We start from the raw sequence: 18849 nt of genomic DNA, 5'->3' as shown, positions 1-18849 counted from the left end.
ATATATATATGAATGTAAATAAAGTTCTTGTACAGTCTCAGGTCGACCATTCCAACCACTGGGCTGGTCTAGTGTTGTCATCATAAATCAGCTGATTTCAAGTCAAGAGTTCTAAGGTTCAAATCCTAGCAAAGGCAGTTACTTTTATTATTGATTTTAATATTACATCATGGATACCAGTGTTCTTTGCTGGTTGGGTTTCAATTAACCACACATCTCAGGAATGGTTGACCTGAGACTGTACAAGACTACACTTCATTCACATTCATACATATCATTCTCATTCATCCTCTGAAGTAATACCTTACAGTGGTTCCAGAGGCTAAACAGAAAAAAGAGAGATCAACCATTCCTGAGGTGTGTGGTTAATTGAAACCGAACAACCAAAGAACATCAGTATCCATGATCAAATTTATTTATTTATACTATTATTTATGATTAAGTTTTACTTATGATTACTTTACTTTACTTTTACTTAAGATTAAGTACTACTAATTTACTTTATTATATGATTAAGTTTATTTATTATAATTTTGCCATTTGCCATTTTAGTAAAACATCTAACACTTTTTAAAAAATCCTCTGACATTTATTTAAAACAGTATAACTATTTAGAAAAACAATATAGTTGTCAATAGATTTTTAAATAAGTAAATCTGGATCTCCTGCAGTTTAATTCAAAATATATAAACAATTTATACAACTCAAATACTTTTCAGTTAATACTATAATGTTTTATTCTATACTGATGAATCTACAATCTACAAAAAATTTCATCAATTATTTAATTTAATTGGACTTTAATTTCTTATTTTTTTAATTTAGGTTTAGTGAAGCTACTTTGATCAAGGTTTTCTCATTAGAAAACAGGATAATAGTAACTGTGTTTCTGAAAATGATAGTAAAATAATATTAATTCATTTTTACAAGATGTATATTTAAATAAGTAACTTCCAACAAACATTATTCTCACATACTTCACTGTATCAGGGAAATAATTTGAGTTACAAGAAAAAAATGTGATTAATTTATTTTTGTTTCTTATTTTTTATTGTTCGCTAATTGAACAAATTGCAACATACACATTAGACAAATAAATACATTTTAACTTTCAGGTAATTTTTTATTATTATATTTCATACTTTATACAGTTTTATTTTATAAATGCTGGCTTCGGTTTTAAAACCATCTTAGAGTAATTAATTGAATTAATAAACGAAAAATAAATAAATAAACACAAATAAAAAGTCATTAAATATTAACTATTTAAAGAAATTAAAATATTAACACTTTAGTAAAGTAAAATAGAATTTACAATTAAAAAAAAAATTGATGTAGTTCCAATACATACAATATTTTTAATTGCTACTACTAAAATAGCATCACTGTATGCGACCTCGTTTCATGGTTGCTGCAAAATAAAGTTTCCGTATTCAGAAGTTGTGCGTATCAGTGTACTTGTGAAAAAAATGTTATCTAATCGATATAAAGATATGTATTTTTTCTACGTTTCTTAGCATTAAATTGTTTTCATTTAGTTAAAAATGGAATCCATTCGGAAATGGTTTTACAAACCGAGGGTAAGTGAAGTTATAGCCTCAAATGTCAAGCTTTAGTTTTGTGACCTAATTGCGTTTTTAAAAATGAAATTTATTTAAACGCTATTACTATACTTCTAATTAAATTTGTTTGCTCTATTTTGTGTATTTTTCCAATGCCTTTTATTGCGCTATTATTTACGATCTTTGTAGTTATTTCTTTGAAGTCGTAGTTTTGAATTTCAGCATACAGTTTATTATTTTCATTCAATTCAAAAAATAAAAATAAATAAATTTGGTGAGTCGTTTTGTTTATTTTGCCTCGTAATGTTGTTCATTTCAGTTTGTTTAGATTCATTTAAGGTTTTAATTGCATAATTTTATGTTCGTGTGTGATGGCGTTTTCTTGCGACGTTTGTTATTTTTAGACGTGATTGTATTTTATTGAAATTGAGTTTGACAGTTCAGTGTTTTGAAATATACGTTAAATTAATAATATCATGACGATTGTTAAGAGTCAGCTGATGACTAATAATATGATTGTTTCTTGTAAGTGTACTTAGCAAATTTTTTAATTTGCAGTTCATGTAGGATGTAATTATACAATATACTGGTAATTGACTGATATAAGCTGTGTTTTTGAATGAGATGGAAAATTTTATTTATTTATTGTTAAATCTGATTATGTTAGTAAATCTGTGTCTATTTTATTTATGGAAATCTGATTAAAAAAGCTGCTTGATGACAGGTGGTGGCTGTTTATGAAGGTTAGGTAGATATTATTGGTTACAAAAGCCATAATGGTGTTTTTTGTTATGTAGCATTAAGGTTTCATTTTAATTTCTGTTTCAGACATATAATTGATTTGGTTCTGCAATAAGTAGTTAATGAAAAATAAAATTGACATTTTTTTTTTTATAATTTTTTGATGTATTTGTTTGATTAACATATATATTTTTTCACATTCATATGTAATGTAAATGGTTTTAAGTGATGCATTACATGTAATAATACACTTAACCTAACCATATATTTAAATTTCATATACACACATATTTATATATATATATATATATATATATATATATATATATATATATATATTCATTTTCTGATTTAGTACTCTTCTTCTTTTGAGAAAATGTTACCTTCATTTTGTGTTAATGTTAACTGGTTATAAATGTGATTATAGTGGAATGAGAAACAGTTCAGCTGTGTTGAATTAGTAAACTAACCATTACTAAATAGGATAAATCTACGTTTTGATAATTTTCTCGTTTTGCATAAACATTTTTTTTTGTATGTCTCAGCATTTATAATACAATATGCACTGTAATAGAAGTATAGTAATTATATACCAAAAATTACAATTTTCCTTTTTTTTAGTTTTTTTCACTTAGTGGTCCTGAAACTTTGAGAAATTAAAAAAATGATAAGAGGATCAGGGATCACATCTCAGATCATTAGCTGAAAAAGCTTAACAGTGCTATTATTATTTTGTTACAAATTATAACTGAAGAATTACTTTATACTACAGGGTAAATTATTTATAATCTGTGAATAATTTTAATCTGTAAAATATCAGCACTTGTAGGAAAAAAAAATGATAATGACCATCAAAGAATTATATATGTAGAAGTCGGTTGTGAACAGTTGCATTTTATGTTGTAAATTTCAAATTTTTGTGCTCTTCCTAGATCATTTTATAAAATTATAACACTCTTTGGACCATTCATATATATAAGTAATGAATTTTTTTGAGTTTTCAATTTATATTTCTTATGTAAATATTAAAATCGCCTCTTTTATAGGGCTAAAAATATTACTGCACTTGCCTTACCGTGTATGCAGAAGCTGGTGCCAAATTAAATATGCCATATACATCATCATTGGCATGAATTTCTTAAATTGGAGAGCATGATAAATAATAGTTATAAAACTACTGTTTTAAACAACTGTCATAATTATTTGTAACTGATTGTTTAATTTGCTATTTATAACTTGTTATTGCCATTTTGTATGTTAATTATTTTGTTTAGTTTAAACATAACTTTTTTTATTAATAAATGGTGTATAATTTGTACATTTAATGTTAATTAGATGAGTAAAGTGAGCGTAGGTTATGTTCAGTTAGGATATGTTGATAAAAATACAATTTGTCAATACACTGAATAAGCATAATTTAATAAAACATAATATATGCTTACTTTGCTTGTTAACCTTAACTGTTAAATATACAAATTGTATACAATTTAATGTCAAAAGTAAACTGAATATAATAATTAATGATTCTTAAAAACTGTGCAAATCAAGTGGCATTGGCAATGAACTTTCGTAAAAAAAAAACTCTTGGTCTTGAAGAAATTGAATTTTAAGGATATTTTCTTCATATATTTAGGTTATATTATTTATTACTTGCTGGCTATTGTGTAATGATGTAACACTTTTAAATAACATTTTATTAAAACAATTTGTCTATTCATTCTGTATAGTACCCAGTTTAGACATAAAGTTGCTTGAATTATTGCTCGAGTTGATTGCTTTGTTTTACTTTTTCTTTATAGCTACTAAAAAATAATTTAACTGCATACCATGATTCATAAATTCCTTTTGTAAATGTCTGATGATTGAACTTTTCTGGAAGCTATTTTTGTATTTAGAACTTTTAAAGAAACTATAGTTTAAGTTTAAAACCTGGTTGCCTAGGTCTTGTGTTCAGTCTTTATTTATTAGCTTTCGTTATTTATCTGTTGACATTCATTTTACATTAGATTACCAAAAGTCAACAGTTAATTTCTTCAAAAAATTAAGGACTCCATAAATAAATGTATATAACTTTTTTTTTTAAATGTGCAGTTACTACTGGCAAAATATATAAATTTGTTTTTCAGTTGAAAGTAAATTGTTACCCGATTGCCCCTCAATTAAGGGGCAATCAGCTTCTGTAAATATAAAGTATATTTTAACCAAATGTAATAATTATTACCTACTGTTGCATTAATTATATACTAAGAAATGTTAAAATCGAGCCTTTAGATGAATTGATTAAATAATAATGCCACAGTCTCTGTGGCAGAGTTGTTTAGCCTCTTTGCTTTACATGTGTTTGTTTCTACATAAATTCTGGACAGTTTGCAGATTTTTACTGATAAAAAAATCCAAATTGCACACATTACCGTGTAGAAGTTTCATTTAAGCTTATATATTTTAAGATTAAACTTTAGTAAATAAAGTATCTAAAAAAATAAACAGAAATTTCACATTTTTTTGTAAATGATACATTTTTTGTGGGATTGTAGTAACTGTATTCATATCAAGCTGTTAAATTACATGGTTATTGTGAGTGATTGAAGTGTTGTTAAGTCGTTTGCAGGTTGTTTAATTTTCTTTGTTAAATGATTTTCATTTTCCAATCTATGCGTTCACAGCTCAATTCTTGTTGAAGTGCTGAATTCAAGTAGAATTTATTAATATAATGTAAAATGGGTTGAGTTGATATAATTTTTTTGTGAGCTCCTCTTGCTCTATAGCTCTTGTTTTGACATAACTCCAGGTTAGTGAGCTAACATGTGGTCTCCCTGATTGTGAAACGACTCATTTTTCTGTCTTTTTTTTCATAGAACCTAAGAAATTATTTTTGGTTAATATTCATGATTTTTAAAAAAAAAAATCATGAATATTGGTTTTAAAACGTTTAATGTTTTTTTGGTATTAATATTTTATTACATTATGAATTATTAATACTAAAAATATATGATAATATCCTGATGTATACATATAGAATTTTATTCTGTTTTATAAATTTTACTACAATAATAACTTCCCAGATTAAAATCGTTCATTGTTATTTTCATTAAAAGCATGGTTAAAGGTTATGAGGAGGTTATGCTATAAATTATTTAAATGATAAAATGTATTTTCATTGTAAATTTATTAAAAAATAGTTTTTAATAAAATATGTAAATTAAATTTATTTTCTACAGTTTGGTCTACTACAGTATTTAGGTATGTGTAATATTTAGGTTTATGTCAAAGAAGTCAAGTTATTGTCCTCGTGTACTGATAAATGTTTCATGTTTACAACAATTATAATGGTGCTCGAGAATGATGAATCAAGATTTATAGTGTAAAGAAATACCTTACTTAGTATTGCCTTAAAAATTTCTTTTAAAATGTTTTATTCTTTGTCTTAAGTTTCAAAGACTACTGTAGAACAAGGAACAATTTTTATTCCTCTCCATTTCTTGACACATTTACAAATAGCTCATGCATAGTAATTGCAGTCTGTTAACCTAATATTTTATATGCTTATTAATTTTTCTTAGTTTTCTGTGTATAACTAATGGTTAAGTTTTAACTGGAAGCATTTTTAGTTTATAATTTTAATGTTTTTTTTTTATTTTTTAACCCATAATTTGGCCCTTAAGCTTACTTATTTGGCATATTTTAATTTAGTTTTTATTTGAAATATAAATCAATAACAAAAAGATGTACTTGCATGAAAAAAAGCTGTTCACAAGAAATTAAAAGGCCCTCAAATAAAAATAAAATAAATTATCTGCCCTCAAATAAAAGTAAGTAACTGAAGAGTATTTTAATCAGATCAAGATTTAATTGCATATCAATAGTAATATACGGTGGTTCTTCAGTTCTCTTCCCTATCGTCATTTGATGTAGGTTAGTTAAACTAAATACCCCCACTTAATGTGTATTGGTATGGTTTTTTTAGGATTTTATGTTATAATTGTAAACTACCCCCTTCACAAACAAGGGCAGCAGCCTTAGGTCCTAACTAAATGAAGTTGAACCAAATATCTTTGGAAATTTTAGATCTTTTATTCGCATACTAGTGTGCTTTAACTTCAAAAGAATTGAATAATATTAAAATTTTGAACTATACAAAATTTTGCCTTTGAAGTATTAACACTCAGAAAGTTAACAGCAAAAAAAACAAATTTAAAATTGGAATGGAATGCAAAGTTGGGGGGAGTTTATTTCTCCCTACTTATCGCAGAACCTGGACAGAGTCCCTTGCTGCTGGATGACTCTAATCGGGCGTGTTTTATAAAAGGTTTATTTTTAAATGGCGGGTCTAATTTTTCAAGTTTTGTTTTGTTTATTTAGTATTTTAAGGACGGATTTAATTGCATTCCAATCCGTTGTTAAACCAGCGTTATCGGACCCATTTTATGGGCCGACCGCGGAAGGCTAGGCTTATGAAGCCTGTCCTCCCGACGTAATTCCCCTTCAGACCGTCCACTGAAGTCCTTTCGGTGCTGACGCTTCATAGGCTAGCAGGAATACGCCACAACGGGGCACTAACTATCAGGAGGGAGCAATGCGACCCCTACTCCGAAGGAGTCACAATTGCTGGTTTATTTTATTTAACTTGTAAGTTTTAAAGGAGAGGTTGTGTAGAAGTTCTTCATCCACTTCTGTTATGGCTGCCTTCCAGGACGCATCTCTGCTGGGCTCTGTTCCGGACTCCAGTCCGTGATGTTGGGGCGAGTAGAGGGTCTTCCTTGTTCTTCTCCCTCTTCTTCTTCCGATGACAATTTAAAATTATCAGTTAATTTTGTTGGATACAGGAATGTATAGGTGAATTAAATTGTATGAAATTGTCTATGTTCTATAGTGTATAAGCTATTGGCTAGTAATATTACATTCATTAAAACGGTTTAAGAAACGGGAATTCTTTAAAAAATATTAAAAATTACAATATAGGCTTATTATGATTTTTTTTGAACTGCAGTTTGTTTTACTTATTTATACTATTATTCCCTAGTTCTTAAAAAAATAAGATTTGAGTAAATATCATTGATGGTTTTTATTATAAAGCAATCCAGTGTAATACCCTAGATACAGTTTATCAATTTTTGTAATGTTGATTAATCTATAATGTAAACCATTATAAAAAAAGTATCTTAAAATAAGACAACAGAGTGGTCTGAAGCTTTGCACAAATTATGAAAAGAGGAATCTTTGGTAGAGTAAGTAGTCTAATACACTTTAAGTACTTTTAACAATAACTCAAATGAGTTCCGTACCCTACAAGAGATGTTTTAGGATACTTTTTTTATTGTTTTTCAAATTAAATTTCCATTACTATAATAAAATAGAAATACATTCGTTATTACATTCAGCATTATTTTTGGTTATACTTAATTATATAATTTAATTAAATAAATTCTATATTTAATTTATAAATTGAATTAATATTTTAGAATTTATTTAGTGTTATAAATATTACTGATTATTTATTTAGCTATAAGAATATTGTAATAACAATAATAGTAATTATCTTCTAGTACAGTACCACGAGACTGCTATTCAAAAATAAGTTTGAATAACAGGGTTTGCTGTTATTCAAAATTATTTAGTATATATAAAGTATTGAGCAGCATATAAAATGGAATTAATAATGATTTCTGTACAAACGTTATATGAGTGAATCCTAACAGAAATAAAAGTTTGTACTCCAAGACTTTTTGGGTTACAGTCTTATAAAGTATTTGTTTAATTGAAGTACTTGTGTATTTTAGTAATTAAACTTTTTATAACTTTTAAAGTTTTATTTTGAGTCGCACGGTTTGTGTGAATGTATTGCCCTACAGTATAAACTTTACATACATGTAAACACAAAAAGTTCAGACCCTTTTTATATTAAAATGTGCTTATATTATAGTGCTTGAACCACTAGTTCCATGTTCCTGCTGGATATAGTAAGTAGAAGGAAGAATAACATTTTACATCATCTTAATGAAAGAAAACATATTAAATTTCAGTTCAAACATTTATTTAATTTAGATAGAAATTTTTCATGTAAGAAAAAATTATGCAAGTTATATAAACATAATTGTCATATTTAAAAATTACTTCATTTTGATAGAATTTTAATAGTTTTTTACTAAAATTTTTATTCAGATTATTGTAATTCATCCTTTTTTAAAAATAATTTTAGAATTAATTCTTGAATAGTATACTTTGTGAATGCACATCAGATAATACGTTTGCATTTAATATGTATATACACATTCAGGGCTCATTATTAGATAGTTGCATAATTGTTGCTTGTGTTTGTTGTGTGAGTATTTGTGTTTTGGGAGTGTCAACAGAATTGTACTATTTTAAATAGCCTTGAAAAAAGTGGTGCATATGGTTATATATTTACTCATCATTGCCGTCTGTATTATAATGGCTTATGTTGTGGTGAGCATGTTTGTTTTTTAACATCCTACTAGTCATTACTTCATGTACCTGCAGTGTCTGGTATTCTGTTTTCACCTTTGTCGTTATAAAAAAAAATAAATCATTGTGTACTGTCAAGGACTCTTAGAACAAATAAATAAATAGATTTTTTATTTTAATTATTTATAAGTAATTAATAAATTTATTAAAAATTAATTATTAAAAGTGAAAGATCTCGTTTAAAAATAGGTGTTATTTGTTTCTGTAGTTATATGCATTTTTGATTGTTATCCATATGTTGATTTGTGTATTTCTTAAGGAGTTTAACTTTGTTCTAGTAAAAAATGTAAAATTGTCTTTTGAAATGTTTCTTTTCATTTATTTATTTACTGTATATAATTTATTATTAACTGTAATTTGGTAAATTTTTAATCTTCACTTGAGTAGAGTGATAAGTGTATACAAGGTTTTGCATTACTGTTTACCGTCTCTTGAAAAATGTTTCAAAATATGTTTGTAATATCTGTTTGTATTGGATCTATAAATCATTTATTAATAATGTGATGTTGGTTTAAGTTAAAAATATTGAAATTTATTTTTAATCAATATTTTACATAGATACGTATGTTATGTTATATTTGTTTTTATAAAATAGTAATTTTCTGTCATAATTTATTTTGGAGGAATTTTTAGGAATGTATAAATTATATTTTTTGATTTCTTTTAATTTCCATGTTAAAGAATTATTACTATGTAAAGTTTGATAAAAATAATTCAGATCTATGACCATAAATTTATTAGGAAATATTAATATAGTTTGGTGTTAATTTGTTATTGGTTAGTATTAATGTCTATTAGTTTTTGTTTGGTGACTGATTTATGTAATTTTTTTTTGTAGTGCTTTAAGTTTTCTTTATAGAGGAACTAAGTGTAGGTTTCTTTTTTATATTGTACTTACACTTGATTCTCCATTGCTATTTCTCATTCAGTTATTTCGATTTTGGTATAGGTTGTTATGTAGAATTTGTATAATTTTCTTTTGTTAATTTTGAGGTACACTATCTAAATCTTAATGTCGTATAATTTTTTATGTTAGTGCTCAGTTTCTAAATGTTGTCAATAATGGTTGGTTCTCCTTTATTTACATTCAGAATTTGAAAAATATGTTCCTGGGCTGTACTATTTTCCTTCAGCCGTACTATTTTTGGCTAATAGTGTTAGTTGTACTAACACTATTTCAGGGAATTGATGGTACTAGTAAAAGTGAATGGTTTTTTTTTAATGAAATATTTTTTCTGTATGTTTCCATCTGCTAATAAGATTTTCTGGTGAATTTTTCCTGGATAATCTGGTATTTTATTCATATATTCTGTTTCTTACAGGTAGTGTAATTATTATAGTTATTTTGTCTTCAGCTTGTTAAAATGTTCTTTTTATTGAGTATATATAATATCAAGGAAACAGTTAGATCAAAGAATATAAAGTATTTGATATGAATTGAAGTTATATTTCTGAATGTTATATATTTTTTTATGTACATTGTGTGATAGAGATAAAACAGTACATTATTTATCCTGCACAATCATACTGGCAAGCAAGCGTGCGCGCGCGCGCATACACACACCTATTTTTTTTACATCTTTATATTATGTTATAAGCATTGTTATGTTATGTGTTGCGCACCATGACTAATTTTACTGTTATGGTGATTCATTAACAACAAACAGTTCATTGGATTCATTCAATTCATCTTATCATTTATATACTACACATTTAAAAAATGTTAATCTTAAATAATTTTTAATTATACGCATAAATAATTTTTAATTTTAATGAAGGCAATTGTTTTACAAAATGAGTTTGAAAATTTTGATAATTATAATTAAACAGCTTATTCCATCACTTAACGGTAGTGTGAATTCATCGATTTGATTATTTTAGATATTTTATATACCTTATGAAATATTATTTGTTAATTTTGGAGTAGTAGAACCTTACAAGCTTCAAGCCTAATTACAGTCAGGTCGGAATTGGTTTTGTCCATTCAGATTGATTATTTATGTAAAAGTGCAGGTCACAATCCAAACACCTCAGCCTAAAATGCTTTTTACGTACCTTTTTTCCTGAACCTAGAAGCTTTTAGAGCTTTCATCTGGAAGGAGAGAATCTCCAAAGATCAAGTTTCTTTTGGACTGAAGCTCCTTGTATCCTAGCAAAATTGCCCGGCAGTCTCTTTGGACTTTAGGAAAATTTATATAGTCTTCTGTTTAGAGTACTGTGCGTTATTAAATGATACTTGAAAACATATTTCTACTCAACGGAGTCATAGGTTTCTTACACTTTTATTTTGTCTTATTAAGAAATCAGTGAAGTCTTTAGAAGATTTTAAATTAGAATCTAGTAAATAATAAATTGTTAACATGTTACTATAAGATCCAGTAGCGGTTATACTTTTATCTGGATTTGATTGAGAGTTTGTGTTCTTATATATCCATTAAGATAAAAAAAAAAAACGAAATAAATCGAAGGTTTATTAAAACACAACACACTTTTTTGCATCTTTATTATATTATAAGCATTGTTATGTGTTGTGTATTGCACCGTGAATACTGTTGTATTGTTATACACAATAATTAATTAACTGTGCATAACGCAGTTTATCTTATGACCCTTAGTACTTTTTCATTTTCATTGTCCAGTTTTGTCATCTTTTGCCCTAAGATTTTTTGATTATAAGTTTTTTCAAATAATAGTTATTCCAGTTAGGAATGGTTTGAAAAACATTTGTTATGCTGTGTTAATAAATCGATTAAGAAAAATTTGTGTATACATTTCTTCATTAAAAGTCCAAAATGCTATACAACAACTATTCAACTATTGGATTTTTGTTGTGATAACTGTTTTATTATTACCTACTGATTGGAACAAGTGGCTTAGATACCCGTCATTAAAAATTGTCTGTTGTTTTAATTAACTAATAATAAGATTGCAGTATTTAGTACTGATAAGCGGAATAGTCGTGTCTTTTCTATTCTTATTCCTTTAGGTTTTTGGAGATTTTAGTACTTTTTCACAACCTCGTTTGTTCTTGAGTCTATTTTTGAGAAAAATTGCATCGCATCCCAGGGAATTTTAGCAAAGATGACAGTATCTGTTATATTGCATAACATCCAGTATGTTAGAAATAATATGCGATGGATGATCTAGAATTATTTTCTAAATTTCTCTTCTGATTTGTTGAAATTTAATCGTAATTTTTATTATATTTATTCCATTAATTTACTTTTCTTTTTTTTTGTCTTCGGTCTTTTGACTGGTTTGATGCAACTCTCCAAGATTCCCTATCTAGTGCTAGTCGTTTCATTTCAGTATACCCTCTACATCCTACATCCCTAACAATTTGTTTTACATATTCCAAACGTGGCCTGCCTACACAATTTTTCCCTTCTACCTGTCCTTCCAATATTAAAGCGACTATTCCAGGATGCCTTAGTATGTGGCCTATAAGTCTGTCTCTTCTTTTAACTATATTTTTCCAAATGCTTCTTTCTTCATCTATTTGCCGCAATACCTCTTCATTTGTCACTTTATCCACCCGTCTGATTTTTAACAATCTCCTATAGCACCGCATTTCAAAAGCTTCTCTAATCTTTTCTTCTCAGATACAACGATCGTCCAAGTTTCACTTCCATATAAAGCGACGCTCCAAACATATACTTTCCATAATCTTTTCCTGACCTTTAAATTAATTTTTGATGTAAACATATATATTTCTTACTGAAGGCTCGTTTAGCTTGTGCTATTCGGCATTTAAATCGCTCCTGCTTCGACCATCTTTAGTAATTCTACCTCCCAAATAACAAAATTCTTCTACCTCCATAATCTTTTCTCCTCCTATTTTCACATTCAGCGGTCCATCTTTGTTATTTCTACTACATTTCAGTACTTTTGTTTTGTTCTTGTTTATTTTCACGCGATAGTTCTTGCGTAGGACTTATCTATGCCGTTCATTGTTTCTTCTAAATCCTTTTTACTCTCGGCTAGAATTAGTATATAATCAGCAAATCGTAGCATCTTTATCTTTTCACCTTGTACTGTTACTCCGAATCTAAATTGTTCTTTAACATCATTAACTGCTAGATCCATGTAAAGATTAAAAAGTAACGGAGATAGGGAACATCCTTGTCGGACTCCCTTTCTTATTACTGCTTCTTTCTTATGTTCTTCGATTATTACTGTTGCTGTTTGGTTCCTGTACGTGTTAGCAATTGTTCTTCTATCTCTGTATTTGAACCCTAATTTTTTTAAGATGCTGATCATTTTATTCCAGTCTACGTTATCGAATGCCTTTTCTAGGTCTATAAACGCCAAGTATGTTTATTTTATTGTAAGGTGTAAAATATTGTATCGATTATAGTTGCATTTATTTCATCTTCCTCGTTAAAATATGTGTATAACATTTATTGTGAGTAATATAGAATATTAAAAAATAGTCGCATGTAAAAATAATGATAAATGTTTCTTTACATTTTATACTAAAAAAAGGAATAACCTAGAATTATCTGGTGTGTATGTGTCAGATACTTTTAAAATTCTAATTATGTTAAATTTGAAAAGTGAATTTTTTTGTGAACGTATATTTTTCTAAACTAATTATTCTTGTGTATTTTTATTCAGATCTACTTTTACATTATATATAACTTAGGTATTTATTATGAAAGCGTGGATGTGTCTTTTCCTCGCTTAATTTTTGTTGCGGTATTTTCACCGTGCTGGTAATTACAGTCTGCCAAAACGAAAACGATTGATTTATATCATTTAAAATTGGTGTCAACGTTGTAAATCTAATATTGCTTGTTGTTTAGATCATTATTAAGTCGAGTTTGTGAGGTTCGAGTTAACTGCTGTAACTAGTTACACAAGTCTACTGATTTGGTCGTTAACTTTGAAATGTTTATTTTTAGATATTACCTTTTAGCTGCAATTTATTTAACCTGAATCTTTTTAAATTATAATAAGATTTTTTTTTGATATCAGTATTTTTTTCTAATTTATTTATTTTTAGTCGTTAGCTTCTTGCTTTTCATTTGAAAGCGTTTCGTTTCAAAACTGGTTTTTAAGAAAAGTTTAAAGGAGAAATTAGAAGAAATGTTTGTCTAGTGTAGAGCCAGAAGCTTCATTTTTACTGTAATGCTGTTATTCGCTTGTCTTTTTATATGTGTTTGAAGCTTAATAATACCGAAATAAAAGTATTATAGACTTTTTTTTTAATAACAATTGAATATCTTTATAAAAATAAAGGTGTATTGGCTATGGTTAATGAGTTTTTTTACTTCAAATTCGTGTTCTCAGACCCCAAAAACCCTAATTAACCGTTGTTTGTAATGTCTAACATTGATTTTCCTTCATAAGAACGCTAGTTGTCAATTGATTGACAGCGATTTTGACAGTTACAATGTGTCAAAATAAGTTTTTGACTTCAAATTCGTGTTCTCCGACCCCAAAAACACTTATATACGTTATTTTTGAAGTTTTGAGATGAAACATGCTAGCGCTATATCGTAACGACTTGAAAATAACCTAAAACCCATGTTAAATCCCATTTAAAATTCAAGTGGAGTGGGGGATGACTTTTTTCGAACGGAAAGGGTTCATCAACGCGTCAAAAATTTTGTTTTTGAGAGTACTTTTAAATCAGGGGGTGCACGTTTTTCGACAAAACTTTTGCCCTAGTTGGACCACTCTAATAAAGATATTACCTTTTTTGTACTCAACAACTCTATTCGGTATGCACGTTGTTTTATATTTTTAATTTCAACAACAGCCAGAAAAAAATAGCGAGTGTGAAGAATTACCATTAAAATGGGTGGATCCCGTCTGTTAGTGAAGTCGCTTTTTGTAAGGTTTACGTGCAGAGTAGGCATCGGACTTTTCTGTACAACTCTGTTATACGGAACGACTGTATTGTTTTAAGAACAGAATTTTTGTTAAATTTACCGTTAGTTATGTAGGAATTCTTCTTTTCTTCACAATTCTTTTTCCAAGTCTAATTAAAATTATGAAACTGTTATGGTATTATTAAAACGCGTGCTTAAGAGAAACCCACCGAAAGCGATGGGAAAGCCGAATCTGAAATTTTTTATAATGCTAAATGGAAACGGAACAACTGAAAAAGTAATTTAAACGAAAGATATATTTCTAATTTTAAATATACTTGGAACAGTAATTTTATTCATAAACTCTTGATAAAAGTAAGGATTGTGGAAATTCCAGTACCGGGAAAAAGGCGAGAAGCTGGTTATTTTTTTTGGTGTAATTGGCTGTAAATTAGATGAAGCTGTAATACGTATGCACAGAAAATAACAAGTTTAGATGTAGTATGGATTTTGTTTTTTGATACAGGTGTTTCGTAAACTACAAGCATTTTCTTTTGTAACCCATAAAAATATGTTAAAATCTTATTTTAAGCTAATCCGCAGAATTCCTTCGTTTGGTACGGTACGTTTCTCAGTCTACATTTGTCTTTTACGTTTTTGCTGAAATAGTACTGTTAAAAAGCCGGATTGCATAAATAGTTCGAGATTTTTAAGCAACTGTTATTAGAAAATAACGATATTTAATAAATATTTCAAATTTCTTTAGTATCAGAACTTTTCGTTTTATTCGTGTTTTCTTAGCAATACAAAGTTACGAATGTGAAATGTAAGACGTTTTTGTAGTGTAATATTTTATTACAGTTATGTGTACTATTTTTTTATTAATTATTTCTCGGTGCAGTGGTGTGTTTTAATTAGCAGTATGATATTATCTTTGTTCGGTTCTGTGCACGTTGAACGGTCTTTCACTTTTTCTAGTACGTTGTACCGTGTTGTTTAGTAGCATTGAATGATTCATCTTGACTTTTTGTAATTGTGGTTGCGTACGTTTATATTCGAAGGAAGCTGTACAAAGCCGGATGTTTGCTTAAGCTAGTACTAACGTCCTTCGGCACGCGCTGTCGCCTCGTAGTGCATTTTAACTCGGCAAGACCTCGTCTTAGACTTACCGTTTGACTACCTTTCAAAAAGCTACTGTTTGATACATTAAACATTTATTCATATGCGGTCCTTTTGTCTAATTTATACGTGTTATGACGTGATATAATTCTTTGATTGTTAGAGTATGTTATAATATTATAAACTTATATATTTGAACTTGAACAAAAAATCGTATTGTGTGATTTTTTTCTTTTTAAAAATCAATTTTTTTGTTAGATGTTTATGTAAAATTTAATTTAAAATAATAGTATTTCTCTAGAGACATAGCGTCCCCCTACTTGATAGGTATGAATTAGTATTTATGCTAAAATTGCTAAATTGAAAAGGTGTGTTTATACCAACAGTTTTAATAAATAATTTCTCCAAAATTAAAAAGATTTATCTTAATTTCTATAATTTTGAATTCAGAAGATTCCTTTTCCTTCGCCAATCAATCTAGGATTAAATTTTCTTTAATTAAAAATTAAAAGTAAAAAGATTACTTGACAGAATCGTGGTTAAAAAACTAATTTTTACTAAAGTTTATTCAACTAGTAAAAGTTTTAATGTGGGAGATAAATTTATTTTAAAAGCTAAAAGAGTTAAATAATTTTATCATTCAATTGTATTAATCGGCTTTTGTGAGCACGTACTTAGACTCCCATCGGGAACATAAACAAAGCGTTAACAGGTCAATAAAAAATTATCAGCGTGTTATTCTAGCAGATTTCATTGTTTTAAAAAAAACCAATGAAATATGAAAACTTTGTTATTTTAATAGGCAGATTGATAATACATATTCGATATTATAGCGGTACATGAATGAATTAGGATCAGTTTATCGTTGAACTGTATATATCACTCGTTTCGTACTGAATTTAGCAAACTGACCTTTACAAAAAAAATTAAGGGGTAATTGGAAATGGATGGTTTAGGTAATTTGTATCCAAAGCATTGAACCAACTGCCCAAGGAAGGGTGTGCAATAGCTATGTTTGTGTCAGTTGTCATGCTTAGGTGTCATCAGTGGTGGCTTAGCGATGAATGCTTCCTCTTCCCTACTCCTCACCTTCATCTGTTGGAAGAAAAATTACATTGACTGAAAATTTATTCAATAAATCTTTTAAATTAATATAGGCTTTAGAAATAAGAGTATTACAAAACGATATGTGCACAGTTTATAACTTCAGTGTATTTATTCTTGTAGAAAATGGCTAACCATTACAGTTAAAGAATACCAGTGATGCGGTTTTGTAGAAAATTTAGTTCTTTACACTGAAGATAGGCTTCAAATTTTGATCAGATCATTCATTATGATGTTACATATTGTAAATAACTTCCAAGTCAACCGATTTGGGAAGATGCATTCACCACTAGACCGATCCAATGGGTTAGTTTAGTTAACTTTTATAACTCATCTTAATGGGTCTAGCATTCAAAGGTTAATAAAGTGTGCATGAGTTTGTGTTATTCCATTGAATTTTGGTTATGCTCTTACTATTAGTAGTGCAATGGAAAACTACGAAAGTTTAGCGTTTGATTTTGGTTTTGACGTGAAATTTGAATCTATATCGATTTGAGTCTTTTATTCATTGTGAAAGCTAAATTACAAGTTACAAAATATAAACAAAATAACTACCTAACAAAGTTTTTGTTTCTTTTGGCTTTGATTTAAGTTATAAAAGACTGTTAACCTTCCAAGTTTTAATAACTATTGTTTAATTAAGCCTTCGCAAATTTTTAATACACCACTATATTTGCAGTGCAATCTGATAATAGAACATGACAATAAAATTCAAAACCCCAAAAATATTTTTTTATGTTATGGTATATATATATATATATATATATATATATATATAATTATTATTATTATTATTATGGTTGAAAAATAATTAAAGATTCATTATGTACCAGTCATTTATTGGGCATATAAATATTTAGAAAAACTGTTAATATAGGAAATAATTTAATAAATCGGAAGATATACAAATTAATATGAATAGGTTATCTATCTATATGTTTAAAAATAGATGTACGTCTGTTTGTGTGTTCCACTATAACTGTAACACCTGGAGGATTTTCAACCAAACTTGGTTCAGATACGACTGTCTGGAAAAAAAAAATACTATGGGGTAAGATACTCTTAGCAACCCTACTGGTAGCAGTGGGAAGAAGGTGACATGTAGAAATAATCGAAAACGACATGTTAGTTTTGAATCCATTGTCGTCGGGGTTGCTTGGCTGATTGGTGACTTTTCCGATGGTATTTAAGTTAAAATTTAAGTCTATTAGAACAAAAACTAAACTATCCCAGTTTAAAACTAAAAATATTGTTTATAATAAAGTTTTGTGTTATTAATTTTATAGTAAAAAAGATTACTACTGTAGAATTAGTAAAAGATTTTGTTTTTTAATTTGTTTAAAGTACTTATAGTTTTTAAGACCTGAAAATAAAATTACCTTGATTTTACAATATAGATAGATTTGATTTCTTTTCCTGTCGTCTAATACAAGGTTGGCAGAACATCGGGTAATCAGTAGTTTGTGATAAAATTAAAATTTGATATAAACGTTTATCGTAACATCATTTTACCGATAGCTTTGAACTTATGAATAAGAGTTTGAACTCTTGTGACTGATCCTGGGTACACCTCCGTTTAAGAAAAATAAATAAAAGTAGTATTAGGAAATCCTTAAGTTTTAAACAGTTTTTGGGTTAAAGAATTCCGCTACATAATAACAAAAGTTATCGGGACGCTTTACAGAACTTATTTGTTTGTTCGGCGTTTTATCCCTAAGATTGTTAGCAGCCTCTTGACGTGAAACAAAAGCCATATCCAAGTCTTAGCAAGAATTCCAAGAATAGCAAGTTTCTTAAGGAAAATCAAGATTAAAATTGTTTTTTGTCGCTTAACACAGATTCAAATACGGTATTGAACTGCAGCAGGCTACGCCCACCACAAAAGAGGTGATATTTAACCGTAAGACTGAGACTTTTTTATCACAGGTATTGACTGTGTAATGAAGATCTTTACTCTTAAGACAAAATAGTGTTGTCAAAATAACATAACTTAAAATTAATGTTGATATCTGTTGTAACTTTTC

At 28.0% G+C, this 18849-nt stretch overlaps 1 protein-coding gene across 2 annotated transcripts in view; it reads left to right on the top strand.

Annotated features, from left to right (window-relative positions):
- The first annotated feature begins 1395 nt into the window (after positions 1–1395).
- LOC142317494 (lateral signaling target protein 2 homolog) overlaps positions 1396–18849 on the top strand; it is a 140039-nt gene continuing 122585 nt past the window's right edge. For both annotated transcript variants that reach the window (XM_075354063.1, XM_075354059.1), the window contains exon 1: positions 1396–1580. In XM_075354063.1, the coding sequence (XP_075210178.1) occupies positions 1545–1580 (36 nt within the window). In that variant the 5' untranslated portion in view covers positions 1396–1544. The remainder of the gene's footprint in view (positions 1581–18849) is intronic.

Source organism: Lycorma delicatula, chromosome 1 (assembly GCF_047948215.1).
Source record: "Lycorma delicatula isolate Av1 chromosome 1, ASM4794821v1, whole genome shotgun sequence".
NCBI lineage: Eukaryota > Metazoa > Arthropoda > Insecta > Hemiptera > Fulgoridae > Lycorma > Lycorma delicatula.
Note: the sequence above shows the minus strand (reverse complement) of the source record. Positions and strands in the feature narration are given on the sequence as shown.